The sequence below is a fragment of the Aedes albopictus genome, chromosome 2 (genome assembly GCF_035046485.1).
Source record: "Aedes albopictus strain Foshan chromosome 2, AalbF5, whole genome shotgun sequence".
Classification (NCBI taxonomy): domain Eukaryota; kingdom Metazoa; phylum Arthropoda; class Insecta; order Diptera; family Culicidae; genus Aedes; species Aedes albopictus.
Window position 1 is genome coordinate 516,502,356 of NC_085137.1, and position 19,607 is coordinate 516,521,962.

The 19,607-nt window shown below is 39.5% G+C and overlaps 1 protein-coding gene across 1 annotated transcript in view; it reads left to right on the forward strand.

Moving 5' to 3' along the window:
- LOC109409699 (protein daughter of sevenless) overlaps positions 1-17,553 on the forward strand; it is a 60,630-nt gene extending 43,077 nt beyond the window's left edge. The window contains exon 7 of the mRNA XM_029870171.2: positions 16,402-17,553. Within this exon, the coding sequence (XP_029726031.1) occupies positions 16,402-16,704 (303 nt within the window). The 3' untranslated portion in view covers positions 16,705-17,553. The remainder of the gene's footprint in view (positions 1-16,401) is intronic.
- Positions 17,554-19,607: the final 2,054 nt, after the last annotated feature.

Consider the following 19,607-nt stretch of genomic DNA (forward strand, 5'->3'; position numbering starts at 1 on the left):
TGTCGTGGTCTCCCGTGCCTACGTCCTCCACGCCATTCAGGTGCTCGTCGAAGTGCTGTTTTCACCTTTCGATCACCTTACGTCCGACCGTTAAGAGGCCTCCGTCCCTAGGGGCTGTTCAGAAAGCACGTAGACCAGAATTTGGCAATCTCAGAAACAACCCCCATACAGAAATTTTAGAATTTAAATGGAGCGTAGACTTTGGCCATCCCCCCATCCCCCCAAAAAGTCTACGTGGTTTATGAGCGGCTCCTTATCCCTGCATATTTCGGCTCGCGGCACGAAGCCGTTACGGGATGCGTTGAGCTTCTCGTAGAAATTTCGTGTTTCATGAGAATTTCAACAGATTATCAGGTCGTTGAAACAAAATTCATCACAAAAGTAGTGAAACAGAGGGGCCATCTTGCCCCGTCCTTTCCTACTGTCTTGGCGTGTACTCCGCTTGTTTGAATTCCAAAATTTGCAGCAAATTGCTTTAAAAAGGTCATTATAATGCTTCGGCAGATTACTGACAAAATGTGTGATAAATTATTTCCAGTGTTGTCATGGTAAAATCAGAGCTAGTAAGTTAAGGTTTCCCGATTTCAGCGCCCCTTCACTGGTACCGTCAAGGCACCATTCACCGTGGATTTAAGAGGATTCGGGGCAAATAACGGCTGTCATTTGGCACCAGTCTTATAAACATTGTTGGTGCCGCTTTTAAATGCCTTCATTAAAGGTTAAAATTAAAGCAATATCCACAGAAGTAAAAAAAAATTCACAAAATTTAGTGATATAGTACAATTAGTAAAGGGTAGTAGGGTCGCCTAATTCCGTGGTAGGTCACCATTCACCGTGGTAGTAGGGACCCATTCACCGTGTGTGAAAAATTTTATTCTACTTTGTTTAAAAATGATCAAAACAACCCAGCCAAGGGAATTTTCTTCGTTTAAATTCATTTCAAGTAATAACTTGCAAGATTTTATTAGAAAAAACGAATGTTCAAATTTTCGATTTTTTCTAGATATATGGGACAATATGGGGCACGGTGAATGGAGACCATTGATTTTTAGGGTACCCATTTACCGTGCCTTTTTGTTTCAATTAAAAAGTACGAGTAATCGTACTTTCTTGTTAAACTTTCTTCGGTAATGCAAAATACATACCTGATATGTGAATTTAATTGCTTCTTGGTGGAATAAAAACGTTACTACATTTAGTTTATAGCTTAAATCACCTTAGCGCAGTTTTCGTTTTTTCACTAAGGGGCTGTCCATAAACCACGTGGTCATTTTTTTGGAACTTTTCATACACCCCCCCCCCCCCCCCCGCGTGGTCATTAATCCATACAATTTTTTTATTTATCCATACAAAATGGTCATTGGCCGAACCCCCCCCTTATGACCACGTGGTTTATGGACAGCCCCTAAGAATGCAGTGAACGAGCAGAAACCCGCTTCATGTAAACACACTTTAGTGTCAAAACGATACTTTTAAATGTTTTTAATGAGCGTTTTGACATGGTAACAATACATTAGTGTTGTATTGGTGAAATTGAAGGGAAATTGTCATATCATTCAATCATAATATGGAAATAATGTAAAAATATTCGAAGGCACACGGTGAATGGCGACGGTACATTGTCATGGAGAAATCTCTGAAGCAACCGCTTGAGTAATTCCTGAAGGTACAGCTGAAACAACTTCTTAAAGAATCCGTCGAACAACTTTTGAAGAATTTCCTGCTCAAATTTCTGAAGTAAATCTAGGAATATTGTAGAAGTCTCTAAAAATATTTTCGAGAGTATCGCTGAAAAAATTTCAGAAAAAATTTAAAAAAAATTGAAAAAAGTCCAATTGAATTCCTGAAACAATTTGTCGACAATGATAGACGTCTTGCAGGACATATCAAACGCCACTCTGGCTTTTGTCAGCGGCGTTGTTGCCCTCTACTTTCTGCATATGACCAAGATCTCAAAAGTCGGCCGTGCAACCGTTGGACTTGTAGCTCGGAGTTGCGGACAATCTTTGTTCCACGCTCCGGAGTCGTTTCTCCACAATTTCCCTTGATCCTCCGAGCTGTCACAAAATCAAAATCTGCTATGCACTGACACAATTCACTACAAAAATGAGCAAGACCAGTAAAACGCTAACTAAAACCCTGGTGAACCACCGATTGGTGAACTCGGACTTCCAAAGGTTCTACAGTTATCTGAATTCAGTTCATTCGACCCTAACGATCGTATATCGCTTATCCATATATATATAAATGAGTTTGAAGTCCCTTTGAGGCAACAAAACTCAAGAACGAGAGGACCGATCAGCATGACTCTTGCACGGTTCGGTTCGTATTCGTGGTGGCTGTGTTTATATGTACAAAAAGTTACGAAAATCATTTAGAAAAGTAACAAAATTGAAAAAGTACTGATTTTCCATGAGCTGGGAAGGAAATCAACACGACCAAAATGAAATCAATCTAGAGTGCGGTGCTATTTTAAACCAACAGTTGTCAAACCACCACAAGACGGCAAGACAAAGTTTGCCGGGACAGCTAGTCACCGATAAATATTCTCTTCACTAGGATTTTCGACCACAATATCGGTAGAGGTTAAGGTAAAGTCAAACACCTGCCCTTGGTACAGCTTTGACATCTGGAAACTAAGTAAAATCTCCAACAACCTTTTTCAAAGATGGAAACGAGACAGACTAAATACGCGTCTCGAAAGTCTTTTAGAACACGCGAACCACAAGCTAAACAACGCTAAGCGTTTTGCTAAATCAGCATATTATCGGAAAATTTTCGTCTCGAACAACCCCAAACATCTTTGGAGCAAAATAAACGAACTAGTTGGAAATACATCGGGAAAGGAAAAGACTCCAGTTCTTGAAGCTGAAGGAATCGTCAGCACCAACCCTGCTGATGTCGGACACATCTTCAATACCTTCTTTTCATCTGTTGGGGAGAATCTTGCAAGCAACCTGGTATCAGACGGAAACATCAACAAATTCAACACAATGGCTACATCTAATACATCAATGTTTATACGACCAACATCTCAAATGGAAGTTTATAACATCATCTCCGGATTAGATGAATCCATGGCTACTGGAATAGATGGTTTCTCGGTTATGGCACTGAAACAAAATAGTGTAGCATTGTCTGCCATATTATGCGATTGTTTCAATGACAGCGTTTCATTGAGTATATACCCGAAATGTCTCAAAACGGCACTCGTGTTTCCTGTCTTCAAGGGAGGTAATCCAAAGGATCCAACGAACTATCGACCGATATCTGTTCTATCATCAATCAACAAGGTTTTTGAGAAAATTCTATCCTTGCGGTTAAATAGTTTCATGGATGTTACTGGATTGCTATACCACCGTCAATTTGGATTTCATCAAGGGTCGTCAACTGAGGTGGCAGTATTATAATTGGTTGATGATATTGCTTGCTCAATCGATCGTAAAATGTGTGCTGCAACAGTTTTTTTTTATCTCTCAAAGGCATTTGACACTATAAATCAGTGGTGCTCAACCTGAGGCCCGCGGGCCGCATGCGGCCCTCGAAGCCTTAAGGTGCGGCCCGCGGAGTACTTTAAACGAATCGAAATTTTTAAACGATTATTTGAAATAACTCGTTAAATTTATTAAGAAATCAAAAAAAATGCTGATCAATTTTAATTTAATTTAATGATAAATAAATAAATTTAATGATAAATTAACAAAAATAACAATTCGTTCTAGTAAGATTCGAAATCACAACTCCGAAATATTTCGGCATTTCATCTAAGTCACGAAGCCTGCTTATAGTTATTTATAAGTGGTACGAATCAAATGAAAGTTTGTTAAAAATGTAATCTTGAATCATTCAAAAATTAGTCGCAGTTTTTAGGCGCAGTCAATGCAACGCTGAGCAAATATTTCACATTTCACCTTTCCGAAGAATATAAAAACACAAAGCACGAAGTTTTTGACAAAATTCTCAACAAATCTCAACTTGGTTGCCAATATTGTTTAATTTTCACTGTTTGTTTAAATTTCTATTAAAAGACTCACACATTTTTCGAAACAAAACTTACGAATCCAATTTGAATTGTCCAAGCAAAACTCCTGAACGAACATAAAGAAAAAAAAATCTCAGGCGAGATTCATAAAGCGTCTTTTGTGCCCTTTTGGAGAAACTTTTGGATATATTTTTAAAGAAACTCCAGGAAACATTATTGGAGAAAAATTTTAAGCAACTCTAAGCGAAATATATGCAGAAACTCAAATCATCCTGGAGAAAATAAACCTGAAGAAACTCAATGAGAAAGTTGTGGCGATACTGCACGGAAATTATAGGAGCATCTCCTAGAAAAATGTTCTGGTGCCACTCTAACGGAAATTTCTTAAACAACTTAAATAAATTCCTCGAGCAACAAAAAGAAAATTTTCAGGAGTAACTACAAACAAGATTCCAGGACCAACTGCATCAAGACACAAAAGATGCCTAGAACGCCTGAAAAAATTTTGAACAATAAATTTGAAGCAACTTTAGAAGATAATGTTGAAGAAAGTTCCGGAAACAATTGTTAAAAATTTAGTTTTTGAAGAAATTTAATGATGAAGTATCATCATCATCATTATCAACTTTAGAAGAGTTTTATGGAAAGAATATACTAAAATCTTCAAGAAACTCCTGGAAATTTTTTGGAAAAATCCGGAAGCTATTCTAGGAGAAATTCCTGGAAACGATTAATGAGGAATTCCTGAAGTATCTTCAGGGCAGTTCCAAAGGCAAATCTAAGAGGAGTGTTCCACAAGAATTCTAGAAAAACTGGAAGAAACTTCAAGAAATTTCTCGAAAACCTTCTGGAGCAACTCCACAAGAAATTTCAGGAGAAATTCCAGCAAACCGTTTTGGAGCCATTCAAAAGAAATTCTTGTAAAAGCTGCTTGACAATTTCTTGAAGTGGCTTCAAGGCAATTCTAGGGGCAACTTCTAAATTGTTTGTTTGACTTTCATTTTGAAGCTCAAACGTTTTTCTCAATCAAAATTATGAATCAAAATTGAACTCCACGAAGGGCAATAAATTATTAAGATTGACCCTTACACAAGTTCTGAACTGTTCAGATTTTCAATAATTGATCTTTTTGTTGTTTTTGTGCATCGATGATTTTTGCGACCCGCAGGTCGATCCCGAATTGCAAATTTGGCCCGCGGTATCCTCCAGCCTGAGCACCACTGCTATAAATCGTCGAATCCTGTTGCAAAAGCTGGATGCATATGGAGTTCGCGGTTCTGCTAATGACATTCTACGCAGCTATTTAACTGGGCGCTATCAACAAGTTGTGGTATCTGGAATTTGTAACCTGTCAACTAGGTTCCAATATATAAATATTTTGTAGATAGTTAATGGAAATGAATTCGTGTTTATATAATTAAAGTCTAAAATAGTATTGAATAAAAAAAAATAGAACTTAAGAAAATGAAATGAAAAATTATTTGAATTAAATTTAGTCTATCCCTATCATCTTTCCTACTCCTATTCCTTGGTGTCAGATGCCCTTTACAACCCTATAAAAATTTGAATTTAAAAATCACAATCGACACGATCCAATACCCCCTGACACCAAACGACCATTCAATTCATACCAACCATACTCAGTATGAATGCCACGTCATCCCATCATGGATCCCTGGACCAGGACATCGACTGGAATAAAAACCCGATGCATGGATGGTTCGGGCTCTTATTCGGTAACGAAATTCTAAAGTATTAACAGTCCGTAGTAGACCACATAAGTATATTTTTAACAGTGACGAAATCTACGTCGGTGTGCCAGTGAGCTGTACCACGAAATTTTAACGGCCTCGAAGTTTCCGTGCAAGTGTATTACCGCACAACGTTACCGCCGGGGAGTGAAAAGTGCCCTGGACCACAACCAAGTGCCTAGTGTGGAAGAAGTGCCGCGTGGGACTGGGTCGACGTACGCTAGCGTGAATTACCCGTGAACCTCAGTGACCACCGACGCCACCGACGACGCCGACGACAGCGACGGCTAGCGAGCACCGAAGACGATCATCCGTCCAAGATCGAGCTTCGAGGAACGGCGCGAAGCACGACGACCATCCACGTGCGTTGCCGGACCTACCCGAGCAGAATTGGTTCGTTATTTATACCTATTTCCTATATTTTCTACTTTCCTGTTTTTTGAGACTAAATTAAAATCTGAATTAAAATTAAATATTGAATTTTTCTGAATTAGATACTTTTTTATTTAACTACGTAATCCCTTTTCCGCCATCTACAATTTATTTGTCCAACTGGAGCCTTAAGCGTGGGAAGTGAGTCCGCTAACTTTTCAAGCTTTAAATAACGACCCTGAGATCCAGGTCACCGTAAGAGGCCTTGAGTGCCCACCCCGGAAGCAGCCGTCGGCTCAAGACCAGCAGCTTGGGGCTTTGGCAGGTTCCCGTCTGGGGCCGAGCAGAAAAAAAGACCTGGATCAAAGAGAATCGTATCAAATTAGAAGCCCACCCTGCGCTATTACGTGTGGTTTACCGCAAGGTAGCAACCTCGGGCCTTTATTATTTTTGATATACGTTGTGGTAGTCGAGTTGATCTGAAAATCGTAGCAAGCCATCCTCGCGTGCGGACGTCAAAAGTTTGCTCTTGTCGTGTTTTTTTTTCTCGTGGCTTATAGTGAAAAGTGAAAATTAAAGAAGATTTTAATAGTGGAAACAATAGTGTGTGTTCTAAAGCGCTGGACTGGAAAGGACGTTGTAATGTTGTAACATTTTTCGCGATTCCGCTGGTGGCGTGACACCCGGCCCTACGCCACTCGTTGAGTGCAGTGTACGGTGCAGTAGCTTCGCTTCGTAAAACTTGTTGGGAAATTTTACATGTTGAGTGCGTGATTTTTGGCCTAGCGATGACCGAGAGGCTAAATGAAAGCAGATATCGTCGCCTTGGACAAATTTTGGTGAGATTGTTCTAATTATACTTTGGTTTACAACTGAAATAAACTAAATACGTGCCAGCATCAAAGAGGATATCTTTGGAGCAGGAAGTGTGCTTGTATTACCCTTATCCATTTGATAATGGTAATATATGCATGCGGGGCTTATTGTTAGTGAAAGTGACTTCTGAATGGACGTGTCTCTCCAGCCATTCTGAAATGGGTCACTGAATCTGTAATAGAGCTATCACCTTCTAACTCCCGGACTAAAGCTATCTGCAAACAGCTCAGAACAGCATTGCAGATAGTTTTCTTCCATAATATCACTGCCGGACAGTGGGTGTTAGATGGAAAACACACACACACACACACACGTTGTGGTAGTCGAGTTGATCTGAGATGATCACAGCAACCGGAGAGTAGCAGAGACTGACAGGAGTGGGTGGATTACAGTCATCGATAGACAGCAGATACGTTCACCAGTGATGCTGCCTTAGTATAAATTAGAATGGACTAATCATTATCTATTAGAGTTCGTAACTACATTATCACCCTCATTCCTGTTTTCGATCGAATCCACTTTCGAACGAAAATCGAAGAATCGAAGTAAGCCTTGCCGCGGCCGGTCGAGTTTTGCTTTGCGTGTCACATTTTTTTTCGAGCTCCGGTTTCGTTTTGTTTCGCGTTTTGATCGGTGATTTGGCTGGTGTTATGCTCTGCGGACAACCAGATCGGTAACTGGACCCATGAACGGATGATCACTGATCATTGAATGTGGTAAAAGTGGAAACGTTTGCCTGACTTGAGCCATGTCATTGAAAGATTGAAAAGAGTTGAAAATTTGGTGAGAACTGCAAAATCAAGTCTGGTAAATTCATTGAGAAGAATATGGGTCATATAAAGAGGATTCGTGCCTTAGATCGTAATAATGAAATCGGTGATGTTTTGAGGGATCGGTTGTACCGGATCTTGTCCAAGGTCGATCTGGTCAGCAACCTGCGAAGGATCGAATACGGAACGAAGCCGTTCATGGAAGCCGGATACATAAGCATGATTGTTCTGTTCTGGTCTGGCTTTCTACTCGTCCTTGCTGGACGTCCAACAGCAACGACGATAAACAGTACGTGTGGGAATCGTCCGCTGGAGGATGCTCACCGTCCGTCAGAACACTGGAGAACCCCTCGGCCGTGGTACCAAGATCGTTCTCCACATCAATCAATATCAGCTGGAATACATGGAGGAGATCAAGATATCAAGGCGTAAATAAACACTCGTAGTTCATTGGATACCTAATCAAAATTTCAGTAGAAAAGGAACGCAAGAAGGAGGTAAGTGACGATGAAGCGAAAGAAATGGACGAGAAAAAGCAGGAAGAAGGCAAGAAGAAGAAGAAGGCCGTCAAGGTTTAGTGTACGAAACTCTTGTCGTCGCCTTCAAGGTAAAGTGTACCTAAAGCCTGGAACACATAGCGTCCGTTCCGTCGAGGTTTGCGTTTTTTTGACAGTTTTCCTATGGGAAATGTGTCAAACTACTGTCACGCACACGCAAACGTATGCATTGTGTGGGCACTTTAACTCTTGTCATCGCCTGACACGTCCATCGTGGCAGCAATATTACATCATTTATTCTACTGGAGACACATAGTCCTTTGTTTTTGGGAAAAAAAAGGAGATGTGGTAGTCGAGTTGATCTGGGATGATCACAGCAACCGGAGAGTAGCAGAGACTGTCAGGAGTGTGTGGATTACAGTCATCGATAAACAGCAGATCCCGAGCAGAAATGAATAACTGCCACATAACTAGAGCATACCAAAGTCAGGTATCATACCAAGATAAGGTATTGGTCGGTTGTCGAGGTTTTGAAAACAACTTATTTTGGTATTTTGTAGGTATTGATACAATACCTCAACGAGTTATTGGTTTGGTGTCGAGGACTGCTTGAGGTATTATTGAGTTATGGAAAAAACGCTATTTGTATGGACCAATCGCCGATTATTATTTAACCCTTTGGAGCCGAAGGGGTCATATATGACCCCAACATAGAAACGACTGTATAAATTCACCCATTCGATAAATCAGAATACTGTCTTCAGCAAAGTTGTTGAAAATTGAGTCCTCTATTAGGGAAAAATAGGGATATTTGTATTTGGGACATCATTGATTACCTAGAACATCCTGAACACCATGAAAATTGCAAAAACGAAAAATTGACATACCAGTTGTTCTAAAAGTTGAATTTGGATGTGGGTTTGGTGTATATGTATCCATTTAGCCTTTATCTAGAATATCAAAAGGTATTTTATATTCTGGGATGTTCTAGGTGTTCCAAACTGTCCTATAGTGAAGTCCTTCAAATCTACAAGAATAATATTATGTATTTTCGCCACAATTAATAGCATTGCATAACCTACTGAGATCCGTGAAGCTCTTGACATCTACTATGTCATTTATAGACACTATAGGGATATTCCAGGTCAGCCAAACTACCTTGGAGTTCAGGACTTCTGGTCTACACTCGTAACAGTTTCCATATTTGTTATACTGAAAAACGCTGTATAATCAACTGCAGTTACTGGAACAATCTGAAGTCTACTAGCTTATTTCAAACCTTTGGGACATCTAGGGTTGTTCTCTAATAAAGTCCTTCAAATCTACAAGAACAACTTTATGTGTTTTCACCATATATAATAGTGTTGTATAATCTGCTAGCGTCCGCGGAGCTCTTGAAATCTCAAATGTCATTCAGAGACACTACAAGGATATTCCAGGTCAGCCAAACTATATTGGAGTTCAGGACTTCAGGTCTACACTCGTAACAACAGCCATCTATGTTGTACTGAGTAACGTTGCATATTTATCCGTGGTTACTGGACCAATCTAAAATCTACTTTTTTATTATAACCCTTTGGGACATTCAGGTTCGTCCAAACTGTTCTATAATGAAGTCCTGTAAATCTACAAGAATAACTTTATGTGTTTTGCCATAAATAAGAATATTGCATAACCTGCTGGGATTCGCGAAGCTCTTGAAATCTCAAGTGTCATTTAAAGACACTACAGGGATATTCCAGGTCAGCCAAACTACCTTGGAGTTCAGGACTCCAGGTCTACACTCGTAACAGTATCCATATCTGTTATATTGAGTAACGCTGCATAATCAACCGCAGTTACTGGAGCAATCTGAAGTCTACTTTTTTTGTAATAAACCTTTGGGACATTCACGGTCGTCCAAACTGTTCTATAATGAAGTCCTTCAAATCTTTAAGAAAAACTTCATTTGTTTTCATCATAAATAATAGCATAGAATAATCTGCTGAGGTCCGTGAAGCTCTTGAAATCTCAAATGTCATTTAGAGACACTATGGGAATGTTTTTTCCAGGTCAGCCAAACTATCTATGAGTTCAGAGCTTCAGGTCTACACTCGTAACATCAGCTATATCTGACATACTGAGTAACGTTTCATAATCAATAGCGGTGACTGGACCAACCTGAATTTTTCTATATATTATTATGAACCTTTGGGACATTGAGGGTCGTCCAAATTAGCTTGAAGTTTAGCTCTTGATAGTAACAGTAGTTATTCTCACAATGAACTTTGGACTATAATCTGTAATCCCCCTGGCATATCATGAGTCATTTCAAGATAGTTTTGAGATATTCCAGATCAACATCACTACTCCGGAGGCCATAGCTTCAGATCTACACTTGTGATAATAGCTTTTGCCACTACGTTAAGGTGTTACATAACCCACTGTACTTACCAAAGCAGTTAGAGAAACAATGCGCGTTGTTATATGTTTTTGGGATGTTATGGGCTTCATAACAGTAGGTTAGTTGATAAAAACAACCTTTGTATCTTTCAGAAGACTTGCTGGACATGATAGATTACAAACCATAGCTTTTAATGAAAGAAGTTACCGTTACACCCGTAGACTTTACGATCTAAACTCAAGTATAGTTTGGATGACCTAGGATATCTCGACTGATCTGATATTGTCCATTTACCTTACAGAAGACTTACTGGACATGATAGATTACAAATCGTAGCTTTGTAAAATGAAAGAAGTTACCGTTACACCCACAGACTTTAGGATCTAAACTCAAGAACACTGCCTATATTCGCATAGTTGACGTAAGCGCCATTGTAGTTTTCAACACACTTTTGAAATTTTAGCAATGATAAATGGGAAATTTAAGATTTTTTTTCACTTTGACATATAGCTAGTGATTAGATCTTGTGCTCTATTGACTATGCGATCATGGGAAGAACAGTTTGGATAACCTAGGATACCCCAACTTATCTGATATTGTCTATTTAATTTTCAGAAGACTTACTGGACATGATAGATTACAAATCGTAGCTTTGTATAATGAAAGAAGTTACCGTTACATCCGTAGACTTTAGGATCTAAACTCAAGAACAGTTTGGATGACCTAGGATACCCCGACTGATCTGATACTGTCTATTTATCTTTCAGAAGATTTGCTGGACATGATAGATTACAAATCGCAGCTTTGTGTAATGAAAGCAGTTACCGTTACAACCACAGACTTTAGGATCTAAACTCAAGAACAGTTTGGATGACCTAGGATATCTCGACTGATCTGATACTGTCTATTGAACTTTCAGAATACTTGCTGGACATGATAAATTACAAATTGTAGCTTTGTGTAGTGAAAGAAGTTCCCAAGTAACACACATGTTATATAAAACTTACGACAGCGCATATTTTGGTTGTATAGAAGTTTATTTTACGTTATTTCAACACAATGTTAGAATTACGTAAAATAAACTTCTATACAACCAAAACTTGCGCTGCCGTAACTCTATTATAACATGTGTGTTGCTTGGGTTACCGTTACACCCATAGACTTTAGGATCTAAACTCAACGACAGTTTGGATGACCTAGGATATCCCAACTGATCTGATTTTGTCTATTTACCTTTCAGAAGACTTGCTGGACATGATGGATTACAAATCGCAGCTTTGTATAATGAAAGCAGTTATCGTTACACCCGTAGACTTAAGGATCTAAACTCAAGAACAGTTTGGATGACCTAGGGTATTCCGATTGATCTGATACTGTCTATTGAACTTACAGAAGACTTACTGGACATGATAGATTACAAATTGTAGCTTTGTGTAGTGAAAGAAGTTACCGTTACATCCATAGACTTAAGGATCTAAACTCAAGGACAGTTTGGATGACCTAGGATACCCCGACTGATCTGATTCTGTCCATTGAACTCTCAGATGATTTACTGGACATGATGGATTACAAATCGTAGTTTTGTATAATGAAAGCAGTTACCGTTACACCCATAGGCTTTAGGATCTAAACTCAAGCACAGTTTGGATGATCTAGGATATCCCAACTGATCTGATATTGTCTATTTACCTTTCAGAAGACTTGCTGGACATGATGGATTACAAATCGCAGCTTTGTGTAATGAAAGAAGTTACCGTTACACCCGTAGACTTTAGGATCTAAACTCAAGAACAGTTTGGATGACCTAGGATACCCCGACTGATCTGATACTGTCTATTGAATTTTCAGAAGACTTTCTGGGCATGATTGATTACAAATCGTAGCTTTGTGTAATGAAAGAAGTTATCGTTGCACCCATAGACTGAAGGATCTAAACTCAAGAATAGTTTGGATGACCTAGGGTGTCCAGAAAAAATATTCCGCATAATATTCTACCGTTTTTGTACTATTGAATACCAAAACTACAGAAAAACGCAGAAAAAACTCCAGAATAACGCTTGGAAAAATTCCGGCTTCAAAGGGTTAAGTATTGCCATACCTGATATCATTATTCACGCGTTATGCACAGAATACACACCAGTTATTATTTTAGGTATTTTACCTCTTATGCAGGGCTACTTAATACCGCATTCAGGTTGTAGGTATTCGGTTTTCCATACCTGAGTTAGTTATTCTTCAGCTATTTTCTCCTGCTCGGGATACGTTCACCAGCGATGCCTTAAGCGCTGTTTGCAGTTCAGAAGGAATTTCTCAGCCTATCTTGATGCATGGGAAATTCCTTGCCTGAATCGCTCAAGAAACCGTCTTTTCTTCGATCGCAGTACGCAGTTGCGAAGAAATGACAATTCAAATGGCAGTCACTGTAGAAAGTTTCTGCCAGGAATCGGTCAAGAACTTTCTTGAGCGATTTCTTTTGAACACGAAACTGGGCTTTAGTATAAATTAGAATGGACTAATCATTATCTATTAGAGTTCGTACATTATATCAATAAATACCACATACGTCAACGACATAGCGAGGTTGAATTTGAAAGGGAAGCTGAGACTTTTTGCGGATGATACAGCAATTTCTTACGAGGCCAGTAATGCTTATGCGCTGAACCAATGCATGTCAACCGATCTACAAATGGTAATGGATTATCTGGAGAACAATCTTTTGGCGTTAAACCTACAAAAAACCAAAATAATGCTTTTTGGATTCAACGATGCCCAGTGCCGACCTGTTTTGAGAATAAGAGGAGTCATAATTGAAGAAGTTGACCGTTACAAATACTTAGGCGTGCTCATTGATAACCTTTTGAAATGGGACCTCCACATCCGGGAAATAGTTACCAAGTGTGCATCACTGTGCGGGATACTACGGAAACTTTCATTGTTTGTGCCTTGTCACGTCCTTTTGAAGATGTACTACGTATTCATCCATTGCCGATATCAGTACGGTATATCTGTTTGGGGTTCTTCGTACAACACGTATTTGAAGGAGATACAAGTACAGCAGAATCGGTGCGTGAAATCAATTTATAGATTACCATTTCTTCAGCCTAGAAACACTCTGTACAGCGCAATGGATCGTAACATTCTTCCAGTTGTCGGGTTATATACCATGAAGGTTGGAGTAACAATGTTCAAGATTATCAACAACGAGAATCTTCACCACAATTGGAGTTTTAATGCAGCTAGCCATGAACATCAAACCAGACAAGCTCATCTGCTACAGCGTAGTGGGTTTAGAACAGAAATAGGAAGAAGAAGATTTGTGAATATGGGTCCAAGTGTTTTTAATCAAATACCGGATAGCATTAGGAATTCTGCTTCAATTAGTTTGTTTAAAAAAGGTGTGGCGAGTCACATTAAAAACAATATTTATAACTTTATTATACATTAATAGATAGATAACAATAGCTAGTTCAACCAACTGCTTAAACGACCCTTTAAAAGAACATAAAATCATTAGGAATCGTGTAAACTAGACTGCTTCAATACTTTGTGAAATAAATTAAATGAATGAACATCAAGTTCAAACATTCCTACTACACCATGAATTCGGTCAATGTTCAAAGCTCCAAACGTTTACTACACTAAAGATTAGAATGGGCCAACGTCCAAAACAATTGTAGAAAATTTGGGAGCGATTGGTTGCGTCCCCGTATTCCGCATTGTGATTGAAATTTGTATGGAAGTTAGTATGGGAAAACGTACCGTCAAACGGGGTTACTTGCAACAGCGGTGTAACTTGCAACACGATGACATACATTAAATGTGAACTATTTTTACATAATAATGAAAGCTTGTATGCTCCACCATTTCGGTTATCAAAATTATGTGTACCGAAGATCGTTTTAGTGGAAAAAATAATTTTGTTTCTTTGCTTATTGTTTGGCTGCACTGTTAAAACGATTTGCTCATTTTATGCCATAAAAACAAGTACGAAAATCGTGCTTTACCTCTCTCCTATAGTAAGTGCGATAAGTCTGATGACCTTTCTTGCAGTTAGGGTACCTAATAGTAAGCTCAGCTAAACGATAAAAGTTTGATAAAGTTATCGACTAAGTAATGTAAAAAATCATTATCATATGCGACGACCACTATGGGGTAACTTGCAACAGTTGAAATTAACAAAATTTTCTATAATTAATTTTCATTTCACGATATTTCAAGTAGAAATAATTGAAATGGATCATTCAATAATTCCGTATCGTGCTCATTTTCAAATGTCATCTCAAATTTATCTTTATTTGTACGTAACCTTCAAACAAAGATAAGGACTTCCATATTTTGAAATTTTATCATGTTTCACCTCGATTAAAGCTTAATTTAGTTTATGGACGATCTTAAAACAATCACCAACATCAATTCTGAACCTATTAGAGTAAATTATTGCACTAGAATGCCCAAATTTAATTGAAAAAGTTGAATGAGTGTTTAAATCATGTTATTTTAGCTAAGTAGCCATACCCTACTTCGAACTGAAAATTACCTAAATATGAATAACTTAACCTTTTCAGCAAATTACATTAAGCATTGTTGATATATTGTAACTAATACTGAGTCATGAGCTCTACATATATTTAATATTTGTGAGACGTAAAACTTGCTGTGAAACCATATATCCTCGCCTATAATAACTATCAACCCTTTAATTCAAAAATAATATTTCATTTGGTTAGTGTATATCTTTTCAAAGCATTTTCCACGCTTTACATCAAAAACTTATAATATAAACAAGAACTAGAATGTAAGAGCAGTTTAATGGTAGCTAACTTAGCTTCATGTCATGTGTTGCAAGTTACCCCACAGATGGGGTAACTTGCAACAAGCATGTATTTTGCACCTCCTGAATAGGTGGCAACGTATTCTGGTAAATCAATTGCTGCATAGTATTCTACTCGTGGTAATTAGTGTACACGATGCTTTACAGTATGTTTCATATATTTAGATTTTCAATGATATTGCTTCAAAGTCGAAAAGTGTTGCAAGTTACCCCATTTGACGGTACTTTTTTGCATTTTACTCATAAATTGAACTCTTTTGTTTAATACCGTTTAACTAATGACGTTAAAGTATAGCCTAGGATATACCGAAAAACTTTGCCGAAGACCGCAAAGTGATCCGACGCTTGTGAAAAAAGTTATTCGCTTAAATAAAAGAAAATCGGGTTAAGTACGGTTCCTTTGAATTCCACTAAGAATTTGCATCCTTTGACAGATACGTATTTCGACCTCAACTGTAAGGTCGTCTTCAGTGTCTTGTACTTGACTTCGCTTGGTAACTTAGGCCAAAAACTGAGATTTTATTATTGATGTTATTCCTTTACATATTAAATGATAAGCACCACCAGGCAATCTGTGCGTCATAACTTTTTCACAAGTGTCGGATCACTTCGCGGTCTTCGGCAAAGTTTTTCGGCATATCCTAGACTATGCTTCAACGTCATATAGTTTTAGACGAAAAATTTCAATTTATGAGAAAAATGCAAAAAAGCACGTTTTCCCATACTAAATTCCATACAAACTTCAATCGCAAAGCGGAATACGGGGACGCAACCAATCGCTCCCAAATTCTGCACAGTTGTTTTGGACGCTAAAAGGAATCGAAAAAGCATTGTTTCAAGAAATCAACTTTGTTGACCCAGTCTACTAAACATGTATTACCTAATTCAAACAATGTAAATTTGAAACAATAACGACTTTTCTTTTATTTCCTATTCTAGCATCTATCAGGCATTTCGCCGCGTACACCCGGTAAAACCGACGACCGTCTGCAGTACCTCGATCTGGATCATTCGAACAGCCCTCAAAAGTCCTCCAATCACCATCATCATCACCACGGTGGCATCGGTAGTGGTCAGTCGGCAGGCTCACACCAAATCGGTAGCAACGGTATGGGTGGATCCAGCAGTCTTGCTCCGCCGCCAGTTGCTCGCACACCGTACACAACGGTTGACTTCGTAAAAACTGACGCTCTGAATCGAATCCGTGAGGATTCGGAGGCCAATCGCAAGCTTAAGGACTAACTCCCCGGGGAATGTAAGTACCTTCCGGAGAGTAATTGGCTATCGAATTTGAACGCACAATCGAGAACGCATATTCCTATCTACTTCTAAATCCTATCTTCTAAAAGTGCAATTAACAATGCCTTATTATACGTAATCGAAACAAATGTTTTAAGGTAGTAGTAGCTCGAATGCACCGATTTTCACAATTATTTTTCATAATCAAGATTAGATGAATTAGATTTCTGTGATTTCGAGAGAAACAAACGCACAAGCATGCGCGTTTCTGAAAAAAAAAAAACGAAACGAACACCGACGTGAGTCGGGCAAAAAATATCATAAACAGGACGCGAGCGCACAAAGTGAAGCGAACAAGTATTTCTTTAGAAAAAAAAACTAGAACGTAAAAGTTTAGCAAATGAGAATCAGTGGTGAAAGTTTTATAACGTATTCGATTTTAACCGACCCACAATATGATGAAACAGTATAGTTTTCAATTCTACCAAAACTAGGAAATTGGCTTTCAATTGCACGTTTTGGAAGCTTTCATTATATTGTCGTTTGATTGTGTTTCGCAGTTTTAACAAAATTACTAGGCATGCGTTGATGTTTAGATAACCCTTCCAGTATCATCTACGGTTGAAAATACATAGATGCAAAAGAAATATGTAATTCCCTTAGACCCAATTTTATAGTTACACTTTACTTGGTTTTATTAAGAAAAAACATCTATGAGATAACGATGAAAAAGTTGATGGTGAGAAGGGATATTATTTTAGTAATGAATGACCATTGTTAGCTGATACTCATTTATGTCAAACGATATATGCACGTACATACAACATTTCAATAGATGATAACTTAACCCTACTAGAGACGCCGAGTTATTTATCCGAAAGTCCTTTTTCTCTCCACTGATGCGTGAAATGCAAAAATTGAGATTCAAATTGCGAAAACAAATCCACGTGCTCCGGTGGGAATCGAACCCACCCTACTTTACCAGTCAGACTAAGCCCTGAGTGTCCTCTGCTGTACGTAGGATTCGTCTCCATTCTACTCGTTCCAAGGCAGTGCGTCTCCAGTTCCGCACTCTGCGTAGGGTCCGCAAAACGTCCTCCACTTGGTCGACCCACCTAACTCGCTGCGCACCACGTCTTCTTGTACCATTCTTGATTCATTCGCCTTCCACTCCGCCGTAGATGGTACACAGCACCTTCCGTTCGAAAAGTCCAAGGTCGCGATGGGGCTGTGCACGTAGAGTCAATGCTTCGTGCCCATAGAGAACTACCGGTCTAATCAGTGTTGTGTAGATAATTAACTTCGTGTGACGGCGAACTTTTTTCAATCGTAGAGTTCTGCGAAGTCCAAAGTAAGCTCGATTTCCTGCTCGATTGGAGCTCTTTGCCATTGTCTGCGACACATTAATGACTAATCCGATTCACCCTGCTTCATTCTTCAGTCGGATGTACGTTTCCGCCATCGTCTCGAATTTGCGACCTAAATATAATCAATATCATCAACGAAACCAAGCAGCTGAACGGACTTCGTGAAAATCGTATCACTCGTGCTTATCCCCGCTCTCCTTATAAGGCGATGTTCAAAAGCCAGCGTGAAAGACCATCATCTTGTCGTAACCCTCTGCGAGACTCGAAGGGACTCGAGAGTGTCTCTGATACTCGAACTACGCACATCACTCGATCCATCGTCGCCTTGATCAATCGTATCAGTTTATCCGGGAATTCGTATTCGTGCATAATCTGCCATAGTTGGTGTCGATCGATTACATCATACTTACGCCGATTTGAAATCGATGAACAAGTGATGTGTGGGCACGTTGTATTCACGGCATTTCTGCCACACCTAGTGAATGACGCGGACATCTGGTCCGTTGTAGCGTGTTCACCCATGAATCCAGCCTGGTATTGTCCCACTAACTCTCTTATAATCATTTATAGACGGCGATATAAGATTTGGCGGAGAATCTTGTAGGCAGTGTGATCGCGCGATAGTTCCGGTAACACTTCCTCCTCCCACATCTTGGTGACGGCCCAGTGTAGTACTCTCGCCAGTGCTTCTCCACCGCGTATTTTATAAGCTCGCTTGGTAGTTGATCTGCTCCAGCGACTTTGTTGTTTTTCAGCCGGTTAACCTCCTTCTCAATCTCTTGCAGGTTAGGAGCCGAAAGTTTTCGTCCTGCGCCACCGCCTCACGCTCGCTCGTGAGAAGATTCCTGTGATTGTCTCGACACATGTCGGATTGTGACACTAAGCTTCTACGCGAGCGGTTCCGCATCTCGTAGAACTTCCGTGTGTCCTTAGTGCGGTACCTACAGCTCTTCCATCGCTTCGCGATCTCGTTCATCCTGCTGGCGCATCTTCCTCCGGAAGACTGAGTTCTGTCTGTTCCGCGCCTGTCTATAACGTGCCTCATTCGCACTCGTACGGTGTTGCAACATTCTTGCCATTACCGAGAAACACAAAGGGTGTCGCAAGAACACGCAAGCCTGCAAATATCAGGTCATCATAGATGCAGTCATTGTGGGTCACGTCACCGAAAAGCAGAGCAACCTGAGCATGGCGTACATCGACTACAAGAAGGCGTACGAATTAGTACCGCACTCGTACCTTCTTTAGGTACTTTAGGTACGCGAAGGGGATGTGGACCACGTCCCTATAAATTACCGACGGAACAGCTGTGTTGCGGTCCGGAACTCTCAGCATCAGAAGGGGGATATTTCAAGGCGATACCTTTAGTCCGCTAAGGTTCTGCCTTGCGATAAACCCCCTCAGCAGAGCACTCAACCAATGCAACTATGGCTGCCAACTGAAAAGCGGGGGAAGGAGTACAAGAATAACCCACACCTTCTTTATGGATGACATGAAGCTGCTTGCGGAATCAGTACAGAGGCTGCATAAACTATTGCA